The sequence below is a fragment of the Nannobrachium achirus genome (genome assembly GCF_963921795.1).
Source record: "Nannobrachium achirus genome assembly, chromosome: 22".
NCBI classification, from domain to species: domain Eukaryota; kingdom Metazoa; phylum Chordata; class Actinopteri; order Myctophiformes; family Myctophidae; genus Nannobrachium; species Nannobrachium achirus.
In genome coordinates this window covers 35,426,118-35,447,738 of record NC_137829.1, presented here as the reverse complement: position 1 = coordinate 35,447,738, position 21,621 = coordinate 35,426,118, and the positions used below count along the sequence as shown (strand labels likewise).

The window sequence follows — 21,621 nt, the reverse complement described above, 5'->3', positions numbered from 1 at the left end:
GTAAAAGTATCAGTTAGGGTGCCCACACACCAAAATACATATGAGAGTGGAATTCCGCCAATGCATTTCAATGAGAAGGGGGCGTGTTTCATGTCAGTGGAGGATATATGCATGCCACGCAGACATTGCGTTTATGCTGGAGCAAATAAATTCTCCACGCAGATTCTGGTTTCCCCCCTCTGTCCAATCGGGTGAGTCGAAGGCGTAATGTAAATGTTTGAAAATAGCAAATCTACAAGCTCACAACGTGTCGCATTGCGACGCGTTGTGAGCTTGTAGATCGGCTATTTTCAAACAGCCTAGGTATAAAATAGGGCTAAAGTGGTTTGTGTATGTTTTATAATATTATAATTTACTAGACCTTACCCGTTCGAATATATGTGCTGCAAAATATGTGCAGAGTGTGGGTTTTGGGGAAAGTAACTGTAACTGCATGGTGCGTGCGTGAGAATATGTGGGAGCATCATAATGTAAGGAGCAGCCCATGGAGGAGTGTATATTTATGATGGATACAAATAATTTAACAGCAAAATTAGGTGAATAGAAGTATGAGGATGTATTTGCTCCACATAAGTTTTCTATACCCGTTGGAAGATGAGACACACATCACCCGTTGCATGCGTGACCCATGCAGAGAGAGAGAGAGAGAGAGAGAGAGAGAGAGAGAGAGAGAGAGAGAGAGAGAGAGAGAGAGAGAGAGAGAGAGAGAGAGACACTGCAACATTCCTAACTGTGAGAGAGGTGTGTGTGGGCCCGGGGCTACAGATCCCATGGCCTGGAGGAACGGACCGTAACCCTGACAACAGGCTGTAGAGCTATAGAGTGAAGAAACGCTAAGAAATCGCTAGAATTTGGGAAAAATGAAATTCGGGCTCCGTCACGGTGTGTATAATGCTAATGACCAATGCCATGTTAAATTTGAGATCAGTCGCTGAAGCGAGTGAATAGATAATGCATTTTGTGACTGACTGACCTCTCTCTCTAATTGTGGGCTCGCCTAAAGGCGAGCACACGTATGTTATCTTCATTATTTATTTCTATACTAGTCAGTATCCTAAAACTTTGGCGCGCTTCATCTCCTAAACGCTTACACCTTTCAACACCATTCAAATTTTTATGTGTTCAGCTTACTGAGGACAAGTGTGCGTGTATTTTTCTTTTTGAAATGTTTTGTAGTTTAATTATAAAAAAATAAAAATGTTTAACTTTAAGCACCCAATGCATTTCCAATGGGTCCCCAGAGTGGAGAGAAGGATAATAGACCCATGTTTATGTTAAGGCGCTGTGGCTGCAGTGTTCACACTTCAGATATGCTATCTATATCATTGCGTTCACACAGGTCTGCTCTCTGATTTGATCCAAATGTCTAAGCTGTGTGATGTATAAAACTATAGTTATAGTTAAAACTATAAATAAATGTCCCTCTCCACTCTACTGATTACACAGCTGTGATCAAGAATCAAGTCCGGGCGATGGGATGTAAATCCCATAGCCATATATCCTAGAGCCCGCAGGGACAGTCAGCCATATTAGTGGTTGTTGTTGGTTGTCAGGGAGATATCAAAACCAATGCATTTCCAAGTCAGATCCACAAACACAATAAAAGCCATGCTCCACTCCTCAGTCTGGAGTGGCCACATAGAAGAACGCCTTGGTTATAGACATAGTGGAGGACATATGTGATCTGGGATTGTTAGCCTACAGTATATGCACTCAATATACTCCACTACAGTTGGAGTCCATTTGACAGTTGCTGGTTCCCAAACACAGAATCAAAAATGTAGATCTAGAACACATATAATATGTACAGTACAGTAAGGTTCAGTAGAGTACAGTAAAAGTACAGTAAGGTTCAGTAGAGTACAGTAAAGTACAGTAAGGTACAGAAAGGTACAGTACAGAAAGGTACAGTAGAGTACAGTACAGTAAGGTACAGTAAAGTACAATACAGTACAGTAAGGTACAGTAGAGTACAGTAAAGTACAATAAAGTACAGTAAAGTAGAATAAAGTACAGTAAGGTACAGTGGAGTACAGTAAAGTACAGTAGAGTACAGTAAAGTACAGTATAGTAAGGTACAGTAGAGTACAGTACAGTAAGGTACAGTACAGTAGAGTACAGTATAGTATAGTACAGTAAGGTACAGTACAGTACAGTAAGGTACAGTAGAGTACAGTACAGTAAGGTACAGTAGAGTACAGTAAAGTACAGTAAGTTACAGTAGAATACAGTAAAGTACAGTACAGTAGAGTACAGTAAAGTACAGTAAGTTACAGTACAGTACAGTACAGTACAGTACAGTACAGTAAGGTGCAGTACAGTATAGTAAGGTACAGTACAATACTGTAAGGTACTGTACCTTACAGTACCTTAAAGTATCCTATTTGTTGGGTTGGAACCGAGCCCACACTGTTTCGAAGGAACAGTATTTCTAGTTATATGTTAGATATCTGCAAAGTAACTAGAAACTAAAGTTTTCAAATAATTGTAGTGGAGTAAAAGTACAATCTTTGCCTCTGAGATGTAGTGGAGTAGAAGTAAAAGTATTGGAAATTGGAAATATTCAAGTTAAGTACAAATAACTCAATATTGTACTTAAGTACAGTACTTAAAGGTATATTCAGTGATTGTATTTCATTCAAATAAAAATATAATTGGTACATTTTCCATTCATTCTCCTCACTAGAATGTGTGCTGACCATATAAGGACTTCCACCATGGCCCGTGTTACGAGCATAGCTAGATTCGTTTTTCAGAGGTAGCCAGCCAGTCCTCGACCAATCAGGGAAGAGTATGGCCGTAGTTATGTTATGATGTTTAGTTATGATGGTCAAAATAAAGGTTTTGAGAACCACAGTTGCTCTGAATTAAGAACGTCTGCTAAATGCCTAGATTGTAAACTACTGAACTCATAAAATGCCACAGTCTCGTAGTAAATCAGTATCATACATATCCTGAAGCTGGAGACGTAGGCCTACCGATATTCAGTGATTGGGTCTAATGATCAAAACTAGAACATTATAATGGTGTAAAAAATCTATAAAAAAATAAATATTTCCACGCTTTAAGGCCAGTAAGGGACAAGATGACCCCCGGCCACTTTCATTATCACTGAATACACCTTTAAGTAAATTTACTTAGTTACTTCACACCACTGCCAATAACACCCTTTTAACAGCATAATAGCATGTCTGCGTGTCAGTGCCATTATATTGTGTTTTATTTATTTATTATTATGATTTATTTGTATTTTATACCAATCATAATGTTTCATTAGAGCGAGTGAGAAACTATTAAAATTAGTCACACTGGGCTAAAACTATTCACATCTCTAGGTCGCCTTGTTATAGTTAATATAATACTAATAGTATGCTATTACACCTGATCTAATATCTACCCACATCTTTCCATTTGCCATTTTCACATTTTTAATTAATGTTGACAACCAGGTTGCACACACAACATCGCACACAAGAGCTACAAGAACCACAATCACTGTAGGGAGGGGCCTTGATTATTTTATACTTTAGCTATTGAAAAATAGCAGATATACAAGAGCTTGTAGATCTGCTATTTTTTGAAAAATAGTGATTTTTTTTTTGCAAGTCTTTGAATATATCTTTCTAAATCTTTGTAACTCAAATTTTGCTTTGGAGGGTCCCTGGCACTAAATATTTTGAGATGGGGTTCCGTGGCCAAATACATATCATTTTGGTGGTCCTTCACATTGAAAGCTTTGACATAGGTTTTTCAAAAAACCTTAAAAGGATTTGAAATATTAAATAAATATATAAAGACTTGCACAAATTTCATGAAATCTCAAAAATGGCCGATCTACTGTATTGCAACAATATTCCTGGTTCTAGAATCACGAGGATTTAATGGCGAGGGTGTGGAAAATGAGCAAGACACATGGGATTTATTTTAACAATGTTATTGTTAATAATGATCAGAGGTCTGTCTTGATGTTCTTCTCATTAGAGTTGTAATTCTCCCTCATGGGGCCTGGATCAGTAGAGATTAGTGCCTGTGTGTTAGGAACAGATTACACCCCCTATTACAGCAGAACTAATATTAGTTTTAAAAAGCCTGTATCCCTTATCATTAGTACGGTGGAGAGACGCAGGAAAGAGAGGTTTGAGGTAGGGGATTAGACGTGACACAGACCATTATTGGGATTCATATTCACCAAGTCGTTATGCATTATGTAAGGGATAAATACTGGCTCCGCGTGGGTTGTCCATATACGGTATAACATCCCGACGGACTGATAACTCACTATCAGTTCGAAGGGATGTTATATATGGACAACCCCCAAGGAGACAGTATTTATCCCGCTTATTACCCGGCTACTAAATAAAATTAATAATTTGACTCAAAACTAAAAACAAAACAAAGTATTTCCTTGTTTACAGACGGCTGGAAGTGTTCCACAAGTGTTGCGCTGGGCGTCCTCCCAGCGCGACATGGTCGCCTTGGAAAACAAGGAAGTGCTGATTAGATAGAATCCATTTTCTGATACTACGTTGTCTATTTCTCGCTTAAAATATTATTAAAAACATTCTTGAGATCAACGTTTAGTTCTAAATGTCGCTGTGTGGTTGTTTACATGGCTGACATGTTGGATACGGCACTAAATTCATGCAGCGCGGCTTGACTGCAGCAGGTGCTCTGAGTCTTTGATTAGGCAGCGGTCTGTTATAGAGCGGAGCGGTCTGTTATCCAGAAATAACAGACCGCTGATTTCAGCAACTGACCAATCAGAATCAAGCATTCAAACAAGCCGGGTAATAACATGTGATTATGTCCACTTGCCTGATTGATATGCATTTTTGTGTTGAAGTGTATATGACGGTTGTTTTATCTCTTGTTCTCGTCCTACAGTGGCAGTTGCTTTCCTGATGACAATAAGAAGCTGACTCCTCGTAGAGACGTGCCATCCTACCCCAAGGTAAGGTGCTTTAACTATGGAAAAATAGCAGATCTACAAGCACGCTGCGCGGCACCGAGTGCCACGCTGCGAAATTTGTGTCTTTCAAATCCCTATATTTCTATGTCAGTGGTGCTCAAACCTTTTCATGTGAAGGACCCCCAAAATTATATGTATTTGGCAACGGACCCCCATCTCAAATATTTAGTTCCTGGGACCCCCCAGAAGCCAAATTTCTCGCTTAAGAAATACATTTATTCAAAGATTTGCACATTTTTTCACGACTTTTCAAAAATAGCAGATCTACAAGTTCACAGCGCGGCACTCTGTGCCACGCTGTGAGCTTGTATATCTGCTATTTTTCAAAGTATAAAATGATTAAGGCCCCTCCACCTTGGGCCCTAGTAACTCAGTCCCACTTTTCCCCCCCTTGTGACGCCCCTGACTGTAGTTAGATCAGAAGGTCGGTTTGCCCCCCAAAATAAGGACAAAATGATTTATAGTACAAATGTACAGTGAAAAATCCCCCCAAATAACTAAAGGGAACTATATTATATTATATTATAATTATTCGTCACTGTCCCTCTGCCTTAAGGCAGGAACACACTGCAAGATGTTGAAGTGGTCAGGGTGCAATCGGATCGTTAAAGTATTTCACACTACAGTGTCTTTCGTGCAAATCGAGCCAAATATAAAATCTGCTAGATATCTAGAAACGCTCGGGAAGGCATCGCCGAGCGCTATTATCGCGGCCAGATCTTTTCTCAGTGCCTTTCACACAGTTCAGGGGTTTGTCGGCGAGCGCCAAAAAGGGTCACCGACAGCTAAATTGGAGCAAAAGGTCTTGCAGTGTCTACGGCCCCTTAGTGTGTTTTTTCTGGTAAGCCTGCAGTCAGGTGTACTGTACCAGTAGACTTCCAAAGTCCGTGCTGTGCGCCATTTATTGTTGATGAGGTTATTGTTGCCATTTATTATTGATATCACAAATGCTGGTTGGTTCCTCCTAGATAGCAGAGATGTTGTAATTTGTAAGATCGCGGTCTCTGGACCCATGTCTGTCTGTCACCTTGCTGACCCCCTGCTTTGTCCCTACACCAAAAGGCCAGCCATCGTCAAAGAAAAGGTCCTTTTCACTTAACTGGAGCTCAGTTGGTCTGTTCTTGAGAGACTACTATGTCAGTGGTTCTCAAACCTTTTCATGTGAAGGACCCCCAAAATTATATTTATTTGGCCACGGACCCCCATTCAACATATTTAGTTCCAGGGACCACCCAGAAGCAAAATTTGAGTTACAAACGTTCGCTTTGAAAATACATATATTCAAAGATTTGCAAACGTTTTTATGACTTTTTCAAAAATAGCAGATCTACAAGCTCGCAGCGCGGCACTCGGTGCCGCGCTGTGAGCTTGTATATCTGCTATTTTTCACTGGTTAAAGCATTCAATAATTCTAATTCTAATCATAACGTATTAATTCTAGATCCTACACTGCAGCAGCCAGCAAAGATTAGAACTAGAGATTGAGATGAGATCAGACAAATTGAATATCCTCTGCAAAAGCCCCTGACTAATTTAAAACCAGATCAGGGGTCCCTTACAATGCACTCTTTTAACAATTGTTTAAGACTTGTATGCCGAGGTGTGTTTGTGCATGTAGAAACCAGTGGTGTAAAGTAACTAAGTACATTTACAGTACCTAAGTACTGTACTTAAGTACAATTCTAAGGTATTTGTTCTTTACTTGAGTATTTTCAGTTTCCAGTACTTTTACTTTTACTCCACTACATATCGGATCCAAATATTGTACTTTTTTCCACTACATTGTAGATTGATTATTATTACAAAACATACATTAACCACTTCAATCCAAGGCCTATACATTTCGGCCATTTGAAAATATGCTCACAATGCGCATTGTGAAATTGTAGATCTGCTATTTTCAAAAGATTTTTTTTTTTTTACACATTTGAAAACTTGAAATGGGACATTCTGCACAATGAGTACTTTTAATTGGTACTTTTTAAGTACCTTTTGATGCCAATACTTTTGTACTTTTTACTCAAGCACATTTTGAATTCTGGGACTTTTACTTGTAATTAAGTTTTTCTTCATTGCAATATTGATACTTTTACTTAAAGGGGTACTGTCACCTAAAGGGGTTGAGGGGCAGATTACATTGTGACATGAGCTTCTCTGAAAACGGTCTGAAACAGTCTGAAGCTCATGTCACAGTGTAATCTGCCCCTCGCCCCCCCCAACAACAGCTGACCAATACCAGCCCAGTAAGAGTCAGGCTATACAGACAATTAATTTGATTGGTTTATAATCCCCACAATGACATCATAAAAATGTTAACTTGTTTTTTAAGATGATTCTTAAAGTGACAGTAACCCTTTAGGTGACAGGCCCCCTTTAAGTAAAACATAGTACTTTTCCCACCACTGGTGGAGACACTGTGTGAAGGCAAGGCCCCCCTAAGCCAGGCGGAGGTGGGCCAGTGTTAACTGAGAGCTCTGTTGCCTGCAGTACATGCTGTCAAAGCAGACCATAGAGGCCCTCAAAAAACCCACCTTTGAAGTCTGGCTATGGGAGGTCAACGAGGTAAGACCCAAACACTGGACTGATATGAAACCTTATGTCTCTCTCTCTGTCTCTCTCTCTCTCTTCCTCCCTCCCCTACCCATGAACCTTTCTGTCTGTCTGTCTGTCTGCCTGTCTGTCTGTCATTTCTGCATATGCGTATGTCTGTATGTCTGTGTGTGTGTGTGTGTGTGTGTGTGTAGTACCATCTGTCTAAGGAGACAGTGGAAGCTCTCAGACAGCCTACGTTCGATGCGTGGCAATGGGAACCCAACGAGGTGAGACGATAGATCCAATTGATCGATTGATCTATTGATCGTGCCTTCCGTAGACTGTCTGTCGGTCGATATCGACTCTCGCTTGAAAGACACGATGGTCGCGTTGTTGCTTCGACAGGGACTATAAAACCATGTAGACAGGACCTAGTGTGAACCTGTATGAGTGATGGAATAAAGGACCCCCGGTTTTGTCGGCAAGGCAAGGCTTCCTTTAGTTCCTAACTATCAATAATGCCCGAAGACCTCATGCTGAGGACCACTGCATTATAGGATGAAGAATACTACCTGAAATGTTACGGAGGAATGAAGACAATTCTGTGTTCCGAAACCTAACCAGTTTGGAATGGATGTCGACCTTCAGTACATACGTAATGTGTTCAAATGATGGAATAATGAATACATAACTAATACCAAATAGGTCTACCATGGTTGGAAATAGAATATCCTACTCAAGTAAATGTTTTGTTACTTGACTTAAATATTATTGAAGAAGAGTTACATTTCTTATATATATATAAGACCACATAAATCCTTTAGAAGTATACTTTCTTATTAAGGCGAGGGGAGCCAAGTCACCACAAATCTTAACATGTACATCTAGGCCTAAATGTAGCCTTAATTAGGACTCCCACTCAAATTAAGTTACTAACTGAAAACTGTGACAGAAATCGATAGCAAGAAATTTAAATAAATTACTTTTCAGACTTATTTAACCTTGACAGTAAGTAAACAGGAGTTGACCTTGAAGTGTTTCTGGAAGAGCACTCGTTCACCATTGCACCCATACTGATAACTTGAGTCCTTGGTTGATGAAATGATAGCACGTTTATAGCCCACAGATATTGAGCGGTACAAGTAAAAGGCTTCACTTGGCACTGATTTCTACTGCACTCCGTTTGTCAGCTGGTGCCGTGCACCGGAAATAGACAATCTACTGTCTACCCCCTTGATCAGCTATGTTTGGTATAAATTAAGAACTCTTTACTCAACGTGCTGCTGGACAGATATATGCTGAGTTTACATCAGGGGTCTCCTACGTTTTCAGGCCAAGGACCCCTTAGTCGAGAGAGAGATGAAGCAGGGACCCCCACAACCCATAGATATAGTTTCATCGTTTGACGGCACAATCATCAGTGTATTTTGGATTCATGTCAATTTGTGTTTTCAGATATTTAACCACTTGAACCGTCTATAATAAACTTGACCTTTCACTCTGTACTTTGTCTGCTCTTTTTCCCTTCTACCAAACCTCTTTGTCGAAAATAGCCGATCTACATTTTTGGCTAAAGTTCTCAGAATAAGGACACTAGGGTTCAAGTGGTTAATATAAAAAAGGGAGAAAAAAGATTCTATCACACAAAGATTTGGAGGCCCCCCTGTAGTAACTCTGAGGACCCCCTAGGGGTCCCGGACCCCTTGTTGAAGACCCCCGGTTTACATCATTCTCTCCCTGCATGCTTCCAGATGCTGAGCTGCCTGGAGCACATGTACCATGACCTGGGCCTGGTCAAAGACTTCAACATCAATCCCATCACACTGAAAAGATGGCTGGTAAGGAATGAGGATCCCACATCTGGTGCAAATAGGGCAGTGGTTCGCAATCTTTTTAGCTCGTGACCCAAAAGAGAAATTTGACGTTTTCCCAGGACACAAACTATAGTGAAAATAGCAGATCTACAAGCTTTTTTCTAGTGGAAATTCCATAGTGTCATCTTAGATCGTGTCATATAAGAACTGATAAGAGACTCAAATCAGCCCGCCGATTCTGTCAGGTATGTGACTCTGTGTCGTTTATGATATTGAGTTACATTTGATAAAAACTTTGTTCAGGGGAAATTGTATTTATTTTTGTCTGACTCGTTTGTTCATTTTTGGAACACAGTTTTTATATGCCACAATGCTATATAAGCATGTCTGGTCCATGTCACACTGATAAGAACCTAGGTCCTAGATGCACCAAATGAACCTCGCTGCCCATAGGATACAATGGATAGCGGTCACGTTTAAAAAAGCATTCCATCAAACTTTCAGATGCAGTTTTTCTCCCAGTGTAGAGGAAGAATGTTTCGAAATTTTACTGTGATTTCTCACTCTTGAAATATGTAATCCTTAGTTTCTGTTGATTGTAAACAATAATAGCGATTCAAAACAGTTGCCCTTCAAACCCCACCTCCATTCACCTTCATGAAGAACAGAGGGAGCGCTCCTCATTACAGCGCTACCAGAGCGTCTACTGCTCGCCCAGCTGCAGTCCATGAAGCCTAATTTGTGCTCCGTCCTGCGACGGTGTCGCGCGGGCAGACCTCCAGGCTCAGAACGGTTGCATTGGTGACGCCATGTGAGCTAATATCCGTCGTCCGCTACTCTCGATATGTCTCGATAAGGGCGCACCCATGGGTGCACCTCACTAGCCAACACACAAGGAGGTTAACCAGTAAGACTCCCTAATCGGGAGATTATCTCCACAAATATCACAACCTCCACCTCTCACGTCATACGGGCAGCCATAGTTACACCTGGAATGTTGAATCTCCATATATGGAGATAACCTACGCATCACACAAAGTCTGACCTCACCAGCCCATACTTGGGCATGGACGACTTATATCTCCATATACGGAGATGGCCATATATGGAGATACGACGACATCACAGAGTCCACAGCTGATGATGTGGCGTGATGTCATACAATACACAAACAAGCCCTATATAAAGGGGCAATTCTCACCAGGGAAGAGAGCATTCCTCGACTCAGACCTTATCGCCAGGATCAACTAAGCTTATAGCTTATCATCACATCCAACCATCTTAAGATACTCAGCTAGTGGGGAATGCTCTCTTCCCTGGTGAGAATTGCCCCTTTATATAGGGCTTGTTTGTGTATTGTATGACATCACGCCACATCATCAGCTGTGGACTCTGTGATGTCATCGTATCTCCATATATGGCCATCTCAGTATATGGAGATATAAGTCGTCCATGCCCAAGTATGGGCTGGTGAGGTCAGACTTTGTGTGATGCGTAGGTTATCTCCATATATGGAGATTCAACATTCCAGGTGTAACTATGGCTGCCCGTATGACGTGAGAGGTGGAGGTTGTGGATTGGCAGGCAAGGAGTGTGTGTGCAAAGTTTGGCATGTCTTGGGGCAACGGTGGCGGAGATATGAGTTGGGGAAAAGTGTGACATGACGGACAGACAGACAGACAGACTGACTGACTGACAGACAGCCGGTGGAGGTTTTGGTAGTAAATGCGACCTGACGGTCGCAATGAACTGAAACCAGTGATCTGTTAATGTTTGTAAACAGAGAATTGGTCTGTAACCCAGAGGGATAGCGGCCCCTAGTGGCAGTGATGTCAGACTTTGATATTTTGAAGAGTCATTATATAAAGTTCATTCCTGGGAAACCACCAGATATGACTGACTAACACAGTTTTGCGTTAATCTCTTGTCTTGATACTTCTGAGTGTTTTTACACTCTCAGAGGTGAATTAACGCTGCATTTCACTGTGTTGTTTTGGACCTACAGCTGAATGCAATTAATGCCCAATAAACACATAAACAAACATTCAAGAAAAAAAAATGTTTTCCCTGTGAGATTCTCCTAACAAAATGTACAGTAAGACCACAAGGCCAAATAACTGTTGTTCTCTCTCTCTCTCTCTCTCTCTCTCTCTCTCTCTCTCTCTCTCTCTCTCTCTCTCTCTCTCTCTCTCTCTCTCTCTCACTCACTGTAGCTCTGTATCCATGACAACTACAGGAACAACCCCTTCCATAACTTCCGTCATTGTTTCTGTGTCGCCCAGATGATGTACAGTATGATCTGTCTCTGCAGTCTGCAGGTAACACAGCACAGCACAAAAGCACTGTACTTTTAAACACAAATCACAATGAACCACAGTGAATATATTTGTATTAAGCTAAGCTCAACCGCCGCTGCATGACATGCAGACACTTGAAATATTTGTCAGGTGTTAGTACTACTAAAAAACAACCCCCGCTGGGTCATGAAGTTTTTTTCACATTCATAATCCCATAGAATTTTGACTTTTTTAGTCAAAATTGCTACTACTATACTAGTACAATTCTCAGGCTTAGAAATTACCAAATGATTACGTCTCCTATAATTTCGTACTCCAGAATATAACAACAAATCTTTCAAAAGCCACCTCCCTGACAGAATCGCCAACTGCTTTTCTTACATTTTTTTACTACATCAGGACCTTGATAGCTGATTACATCTCAGTTCATGGCGAGAGACTCTTGACCTTTAGATTGCATCCATTCACAATGCATCACTTTCTCTCTAATGAGGAAGCATGACGTGTTGGCTACCATGTCTGATTGAAGACACAGAGTGGTTCTGCTCCATTTTATTTTCCTCGTTGTCAGGGACAATGACTATCTTCTCCCCCCCCTCCCCTCTGTTGCCAGGGACAACCATGTGCGTAAGGTTTAATTATGGTGGGGTATAATAGGTGATTAGGAGACTCGCGGCTCACACACCAATGATGTACTAATGAAGACACACACACACACACACACACACACACACACACACACACACACACACACACACACACACACACACACACACACACACACACACACACACACACACATACTTAATCAACTGCACACACAGTGTGCTAATGACTTCCGTTAATGTGTGTGTGTGTGTGTGTGTGTGTGTGTGTGTGTGTGTGTGTGTGTGTGTGTGTGTGTGTGTGTGTGTGCGCGCGCGTGTGCGTGCGTGTTTGTCTTTCAGGAAAAGTTCACTCAGGTGGATATTCTGATTCTGATGACTGCTGCTGTTTGCCATGACCTGGATCACCCTGGCTACAACAACACGTACGACACACACACACACACACACACACACACACACACACACACACACACACACACACACACACACACACACACACACACACACACACACACACACCACAACACCACAGTTGCCTGGGCTTACATGTGAATAGTTCAATATGATGATATATTGTAATTGTTATCGCGTCAATGTGATTGCGATATTTACCTCGTTCTCAATGTTTTCCTGTCATTGCCGACCCCTCCACACCCGCCCTGCAGGTACCAGGTCAACGCCCGGACGGAACTGGCGGTCCGCTACAATGACATCTCCCCCTTGGAGAACCATCACTGTGCCGTGGCCTTCCAGATCTTCTCCCAGCCCGACTGCAACATCTTCTCCAACTTTGACTCGGAGGCTTTCAAACAGATACGCCAGGTGGGCCTGGGACTCCATGTGTGTTTGTGTTAGGGCATTTACCAAATATTCGAATATCAAAGTCACTATTCAACGTTGTTCACGAAGTCGAATATTCGCTTTTTTTTTTTTTTTTTTTTAATATATAGTTTATAAAGCTTGGCTAGATAGGAAGTCATAAGAATGAGTTGTCAATGCCCCTGGTGGATGAATTTGTTAATGCTCTTTACCAGGGGTTCTCAAACCTTTTTAGGCTGAGACCCCCAAAATAAACATATATGAACTGGGGACCCCCCACCCTGACAAGCACTCGGTTCCGCAGATAAATATTGTGAAAATAGCAGATCTACATGCTCACAACGCGAGGCGTTGTGAGCATGTAGATCGGCTATTTTCGCAATGTCTGCCTCTTGCTTACTTAATATTTGCCAGTTTGGCCAGTCCTGTCGAATATTCTACTATTCGAATACTTTGAGGTCGAATAATTCGAATACTAAAAATCACTATTCGTGAATGTCCTAGTTTGTGTGAGTGGGGTAGAGGTGTCCACTAAGGCTTGGCAATATATCGAAAATGTATCATTATCGAGTATCAACAGGCAAGGTATACATATCGACGAAGGCGGCTTGAAATGAGATATTTGGTGTATGTGTCAAATTAATTAACAGACACATGCACGTAGCATATGCCAAATTGATTTTTTCAATAAAATTGTAGTATTGTTGGAAAGTGAAATTTAATTTATTTATTCTATGTGCAGTGTGCAGTGTGCATGCATGGATATGCTATTCATTATCTAGGTTAGACAGGCAGTGGACCTAAAGCAGAAAAACTATATAATGCGATTGTTTTTACTAATATCGTGAGTAATATGGATATCGAGGTATTCAACAACGTTATCGAATATCGAAGGTTTTCCTAATATCACCCAGCCTTAGTGTCTACCCTTCACGAGTCCACCCGAACCCAAGATACCCGTCAGTACCCGAGGACCATGTAGTTTCTTCAGGTCCGGGTCGGTTCAGACTCTTATCACCTCAGGTCCTTGGTCTGTTTAACATCATGTGTAATACCCGAATGCAGAGGCGTCAATTGGGTATGGCAAGCTATGGCAGCTGCCATGCCTTGGCTACAGGGGGAAATAATAAAATGTACTTTTCACTTTTGCCTGTTGCTAAGGTATGGCAACATGACTGGTGTCTTGCACGCGCACGAGGGCGCGCGTGCAAGACACCAGTCATGTTGCCATACCTTAGCTTTTTCTGAACTCACGCCACTGCCCGAATGGATCCGAAAAGACTGATATTAGCGCTGATAAGGAGAGAAAATCATGAAGTGTTGTATAACATGATTTACAGGCCAGGGCTGACCTAGCATCCTGGTCAGTATCCTGGTGACAGTATTAGTGGTCAACCTATTATGGTTTTTCAGTGGCCGATGCAGATATTTTGAGGATAGGGAAGGCCTAATAAATGGAGGGTTGGCCATACAGTAGCTGAATGGTTAATGAGCCTAGGACTCTGGAGGTCCCAGGTACTACTCCAGCTATCTGCAATGTGTCACAGACAGCTTCACTTAACGTGTTCCCCTGTGGGATATGATGGGTAGTGTTTTTAAAAAGAAATATGGCCGTATTGGGTTTGTATATGGTTGTCTGAGTCTTAGTGATGGCCAATTTTAATATAGGATTTGGCAATAAATTTATGAATTGCATCTTTAATAACATGTATTTTTCAAAATACACGAAAAGTAATTGTATCTCAAATACATTTCTCAGACCAGTATTTCTATTTGTATTGTGCTAATTGGCCTTTAGCTAATCTTTGGCCCAGTATTTGTAATTTGTATTGGTATTTTCGCCCCTCTCTGGTCAAAATGACAGGCAGGTTCAGTGTCATTGTGGTAATAATATGTTCTGTTGCAGGGAACCATCACACTGATCCTGGCCACAGACATGGCACGCCATGGAGAGATCCTGGAATCCTTCAGGCAGAAAGTGGAGAACTTTGACTACGCAGACGAAGAGCATGTGACCTGTGTAAGAACAGAACGCTATCATTCACTTCTTCGTCCAGTCCATGAAATCATTTCCTACAGTGACTCAAAATATGTGCAAAGGTAGAATAAGCTTCATGAGTGAAATTAACAAGCAACCAATAACAAAGCAGCCAGAGACAGCCCAAACAAAAACAATCAAAAACCATTTCCAAGGAACATGTTACTGATGAAATACTGAAAAACTAAATAAAGATAAAATTCAAAAGAAAGACATAGTTTATTTTTATTTACTGTATGTAGTAAAACGTCACATTGAAGTATCCTTTCTTGAAGGATATTCTCTTAGTCATACATGTTTCCATGACAGCTGTCTCTTGTGTCAATGTGATGGACTCTTGCAGCTGAAGATGGTGTTGATCAAGTGCTGTGACATCTCCAACGAGGTGAGACCCATGGAGGTGGCTGAGCCCTGGGTGGACTGCCTGCTCGAAGAGTACTTTATGCAGGTGAGGCAGAGCCAGCTAACTGCATGCAGTACAAAAGGAGATATCCTCTTAACATGTACTTTCACAGCCTTCCTTTTGATTGATCGACTGAAGACTTTTATTTATTAGAGGTTTGCACAGGAAATGGGTATAGTTTCATGACAGTACAGTTCACTGGTACAAAGTCAACTAAAAAGATTTCATGACAGTACAGTTCACTGTTTTTTGGATGTAGAAGGATACACCCAAAAAAAGCCTATGGCTTGTTTCAATTTAGATCCTTTTTTTAAAACTCATATAACATTGAATGACATACAGATAGAACATACAGTACTATGCAGAAGATATCATCGGAAAAACAGCCGTAAAACACAATGCGAAATGAAAGGTCAGGGGTAGGTAGGGATAGGCTTTGTTTTCATTTACCAGTATCGAGTAGTAGCCGCCTCTTTCATGAAATGATTACAGTGGCTCTGTGAGAGGCAAGCTGTTTAGAAGAGGGTCTGACTGTACGTTTTTATATTGGAGGAAAGCACTCCACCCAATGAAACATTGGTAATAATAAATAGTACAATCATCCTGCTGCTCTTTGGCGTTTAGAGTGCTTTAGCAAACATCATGCTCATAAAGTAAATTAAATAAGGATAAACCCAACTTATAACATATCATAGGAAGTCTGGATACGTTTTATGTGTTTTGTACACACTTACTACGACAATATGGCACATTAGGAGTCCGACTAGTACTAGTGCTACTCAAACGTTTTATTTGCAAGGACCCCCATAACTCCTACGGGTCCATTTGGTTTCATTTGAACATTCTCAGAGTTACAGACCTGTTATGGTCATTCAGGGCCAGCTCTTAACACTTTGACTGCCAGACCCCCCCACCCCCCTCCCCCGGCCAATGCCACCATCAAGGCCCATTCATTTCTGCCCCCATTCCAGAGAATAAATTGAAAATGATGCGATGTGAATATCGGAACAAAAATGGGAGATTTGGTAAAAGAGGATTTTTTTTTTTACTAAAAAAGATTTGGAGTGATTTCGGTGAGCGGTTTTGGAGATAGGTGCTCGAGAGTGCACACTGCGCAAACCAGTCAATAACCTCAGAAATCTAGATTCTGAGATATTTGAGTTCAAAGAAAAAAAACTTTAGGAAGCCATAGCAACAAATTGGTAAATGGTAACGGAACACAAGTACCCTTGACAGAAAGAATAGCATGCATACTTTCATTTTATGCAAAGAAAGTGAAAAAAATATTGTACCATCGTCTAGTTTCAAGGGGGCAAAGTGAAAAAGTATGAAATGACTCAGAAGGTGGAAATTGCCTTACATTTTGATAGAACTATGCACTGTGAATTCACTGTGTTTTTACCTGGTCTAAAAGGTCAGGAAGACAAAAAGTCAGAAAAGCGATGTCAACCTTTTATTTTATGGCAACATCGAACCCTAACCCTGGTGAGTACCTCACACATCCAGCATGAACATATTTATGTTCAACAATATTTACAAATATTTCCCAAAAAAAAAATCACAAATATGACTTCACAAAAATAAAATATAACTGGATAAAAGTAAAATAAAATAAATGTGCAGCAAGTAAAGAATAAATAAAATAATATAAAAGTCAAAATAAAGTACTGTATTCTCAAAAAAGGCAATCAACAAGCCAACATTCAGGAGTCAAAGGCACCACAAATCAAGGTCAAAGATGGTACTGTTCACTGTGTGTGTGTGTGTGTGTGTGTGTGTGTGTGTGTGTGTGTGTGTGTGTGTGTGTGTGTGTGTGTGTGTGTGTGTGTGTGTGTGTGTGTGTGTGTGTGTGTGTGCGCGCGCGCGTGCGTGCGTGCACCTCAGGTACCTCAAAATGGCCTGGTACCTGTTCCTTGCCATTGTTCTGGGAAAGTACAGCGTCGGCATGGCAATGTTTTTTGACCAGTGCATGGCTCTCCGGCTTGTGAACGATAGCTGTGAGGAAGGGAAGTCCCAGAAAGTTCTTCAGCTCCCCTAGAGTGACATTGGTCCAGGCAGCGAACCTACAGTGTGTATGACCTATGCCTGACTCCTCCGCTCTCGCTATCTCCGCCATCATACTGTCCTCTGCGTTGTCATTGGTCTGGTTGCAGATCGGGCTCCCATCCTTCCTCCATCCAGTCAGACTCCACAGGCCCTGTATATGATAGAAATAAATAAAAAATACTAAATGATCGTGCTTCTGTATAATTTGTATGTTCTTTAGCAAAGGCTGTCGCACAAAAGTAGTGAAAACAGCAGATCTACAAGCACACAACGCCTCGCGGTGCGAGGCGTTGTGTGCTTGTAGACACACACACACACACACACACACACACACACACACACACACACACACACACACACACACACACACACACACACACACACACACACACACACACGCACACACAGATTGTATTACTAAACTATCTATCTAGGTATACACACACATGAGGAACTTCATACACCACAAACCATGGATTGACATCTAGACCTACTGCACATACAGTATGAAACAGAGCTGATACCTTTATGTACTATGAGGAAAATAATGCTGCTATTTGTACCCTGTATATATATAAAATGACACAATGCGACATAGCTCTGTTTGAACAATGCTGTACCCCCTCCAAATGTATATTTTCAACTGTTTTTTTTATTGTATTTGTGATACTTGCTTTGGCAATGTAAACGTATGTTTTCTCATGCCAATAAAGCTCCTTTGAATTGAATTGTATATTACCAAATGCACCCCACGTGGAAAAAAAAACAATAGCAGGTCAGGCTTATTGATTGATTGAAGAATGTATTACAAGCTTGCATTAGAAAGAAGTAGACCTACAGATCCATGGCTCATTTCCACAGGAACACACTTTATGCATATCATACAGTGGTGTGTTCTAGACTTTTTTTGAGGGCATACGATCAGCTACTATTCGTTTGGCCAGGGCAGACGCTATAGTACATAATCCCTATCAAATACGCTACTTTGAAAGGTTCACGAGGGCAGACGCCGTTCATATTTTATTGTTCCTCCATCACGGAGGTATAGAGGCCGGCGCCTAGCGGCGCCGTGCCTGCGAGGGTGTCCCAAGTCGGGCATGCGGTGTGGAGGGTAGTCCCCGGTCTATGGAGGTTCCAGCGACCCCCTGGGCTAATCCTACCTGCCCCTGCCTTTTATTTTCCGACAGCAGACGCCGTATACGTGCGTTACAGGTAGAACTCAGCACTGAGCTCATATAACATTGAAAGACAGACGTAAAGAACAAAGTGAATCGTAGAAAACAAACTTTGTAACGCTTACCGGGTTCGCAGTGCATCCTACAGGGCGCGGGGAGAAACGGCAGCAATCGGTGCTCTGCCTTCTGGCCGCCAGATCCAAAATCGAGGCCGTGGATCCTACCAGCCGAGGCCTTCGATGAACCGATCGCCCGTTAGGAGCTCTTCTCGCCGCCAGATCCAAAATCGAGGCAGTGGATGTAGCAGCAGAGGCCCTCGCTAGTCGCTGATGAACCGATCGTGGAAGAGCGCCGGCCACCGCCGTTGACTGTGGGCTTGGTGTCCAGAGTCAGACTGTTCACGGGGCATGGCGCGGGGGGGTGTCGCTCTCCATTCCGACATGTCGCCACTCCGCTGACCCGGCGCGGGGAGAGACCACGGGATGCGGGGCATGATTCTATGATTTTATAACTAAATTCTCTGCTGCTTCTGATTCTCGCTCTTTCTCTCAATATATCTCTCTCTCCCTCTGATTGCTGTGTGTCCGGTTACGTAAAGTCACTCTTGTTGTTTGTATAATGGGCCTCTAGAGTAGACCCTTGTGTCTGGGGGGAACCGGCCAATCAGCATGCTTGAATTTGGTAACATGAGCGTGTGATGTCATGCAGGGGCGTCAATTGGGTATGGCAGGGGTATGCAGCTGCCATACCTTGACAGGGGGAAATAATAAAAATGTACTTTTCATCGTGCCTGTTGCTAAGGTATGGCAACATGACTGGTGTCTTCACCAGACACCAGTCATGTTGCCATACCTTAATTGTTCTGAACTGACGCCACTGAATTGTCATGCATGACAACCGTCCCATCGTCCAAAAGGGCTCTATCTTGGTTACCGCATAGATCCAACACTGTACTACTGTAATATGAAAAAAAAGGGTCGGGCGTATATACCTCCTAACTTTTTAATTGGCAAGATTGCGCAGGAAGTGGCGGGCGGTATATACCTCCCGTGGCAGTCAAACTGTTAATGTGTTCCTGGTAATATTATTGTCCACTTATTTTGTATGTCCTTATTTTGTATGACAAAAATGTCCACCACAAACCAGCATGGCGATGACCCATGCCTAGTACCACAGCCACTAATCTAACTCTACTGAGTACTGTTCACTATAATATATATATATATATATATATATATATATATATTATAAAGTGGATGCATCAGGGAGCCAATTGAAAAGTAATAGAAAATGGTAAAGACCTCACAATGCGTCACAACACATTGTGAGATTGAATTGTAGATAGGCTACTATTTTACAATGGGGGGCATAGCCAGAGACTGGCTATTTTGGAGTCCTTGGCATGGAAAGGTTTGCCCCTGCACTGTCCCAACTAACGCTGTAGAAATGCCTTCTGTATTTCATGTTTCACTGACACATAGCTGTCTGTCTCACTCTCTCCAGAGTGACAGGGAGAAGTCAGAGGGTCTTCCTGTGGCTCCGTTCATGGACAGAGAAAAGGTCACCAAGCCAACGGCTCAGATCGGCTTCATCAAGTTCGTCCTCATCCCCATGTTTGAGACAGTCATGAAGGTGAGCATGGGCCGAAGACCATGGCGCTTGTGGTGATATTTGCAATGGCGGCTTTTAAAGCGGCAATCCATAACTTCTATGTGGTATCCAGCAGGTTGGAAATGGCATCAAAGGACTGATGAAATTGGAAACAGTAGATGATGATGATGATGTAAATATTGTGATGTGACAGTTGGTCACAGTAACGAATGCTGCTAACAAAACCAGGACGTGACCCAACAGGCTCTGAATACAACACCGGTCAACATTACTCAATAGGATGGAGGAGTGTCTCACAGCAAATATACGTTACCACAGATGGATAAAATATTAATTTATTTAAATAAATCCCAGATTAAAACTTTAACCACTTAAACCCTATATAGTTACTAATTAGACGGATGTGAAGATAGGGAGGCTAATAGTTCATGTAGTTAAAGGAGTAGTTCACCCCCCAAATGACTTTTTTTCTATTGTTTACTCATGCCAGACTTGAGTTCAATAATATTTTTTTGTATTTGTCGCATTCCTAAGACAAATAATTGATCATACTGTAGTACAATTACCCCCATTGATTCCGGATTGGGACCCGAATGCATGGCCCTGAATGGGGACTCAAATGCATGGCATGGATGGGGAAACCGTCAGGGTTAGCTATTGGCTACCAAGCATTTTAGAAGCCCTATTTTTGGCGATTTAGCCATGATTAAACCTTGCACACCTCATGGATATGCATGGAACAGAGAAAATGAGCTCTAAAGATCCTGGATTGCATTGGAGTGGATGGTAAATATCGGCGGCGCGACGCTCTCGCAGGCCGTGTAAACAGATGACGGCCGGCGGCGCGGCTCAAAAAATAAAATAAAAAAAATTACAATTTATTATTATTTTTTTTTAAAAGCCGAACTAGTTCGGGATAGGCACCCAGGACGTTAATAATAATAACAATAAGAGTTAAGATGTTGAAGTTATTTGAGCTAATACTATGTGTGTGTGTGTGTGTGTGTGTTCCAGTTGTTCCCTCAGACTGAGGAGGTGATGGTGCAGCCGTTGAGAGATTCACGGGACAGATACGAGGAACTCAAACAGATTGACGACGCCATGAATGAGGTAAGTGTATACTACTATTCATGTAGGCCCAAATACCATTTAATTCCTCCGGCATGTTAACGTGTAACTTCTTTTTCTTCCCCAGGTGCAGAAAAAGAAGAGTGAGAACTTGACCTTGGGAGCAAAGAAGAAGTAAAAGTTGTAACCAGGTAAAAACGGATTTACTTCATCATAAAAGTCAGTGTTGCATGCCGGAAAT

At 41.8% G+C, this 21,621-nt stretch overlaps 1 protein-coding gene across 2 annotated transcripts in view; it reads left to right on the top strand.

The window, feature by feature from the left end:
* Positions 1-21,621, top strand: part of LOC308307282 (high affinity cGMP-specific 3',5'-cyclic phosphodiesterase 9A-like) — a 58,481-nt gene that overhangs the window by 36,086 nt on the left and 774 nt on the right. Inside the window, exons 8-18 of one of the 2 annotated variants that reach the window (XM_080752466.1) lie at positions 4,885-4,951; positions 7,714-7,788; positions 9,253-9,339; positions 11,529-11,633; positions 12,560-12,642; positions 12,886-13,042; positions 14,946-15,059; positions 15,421-15,525; positions 20,205-20,333; positions 21,327-21,422; positions 21,508-21,571. In XM_080752466.1, the coding sequence (XP_080608592.1) occupies positions 4,885-4,951; positions 7,714-7,788; positions 9,253-9,339; positions 11,529-11,633; positions 12,560-12,642; positions 12,886-13,042; positions 14,946-15,059; positions 15,421-15,525; positions 20,205-20,333; positions 21,327-21,422; positions 21,508-21,558 (1,069 nt within the window). In that variant the 3' untranslated portion in view covers positions 21,559-21,571. Of the gene's footprint in view, positions 1-4,884; positions 4,952-7,456; positions 7,532-7,713; positions 7,789-9,252; positions 9,340-11,528; positions 11,634-12,559; positions 12,643-12,885; positions 13,043-14,945; positions 15,060-15,420; positions 15,526-20,204; positions 20,334-21,326; positions 21,423-21,507; positions 21,572-21,621 lie in introns of both variants that reach the window. The other variant, XM_080752465.1, reaches the window with a different exon arrangement.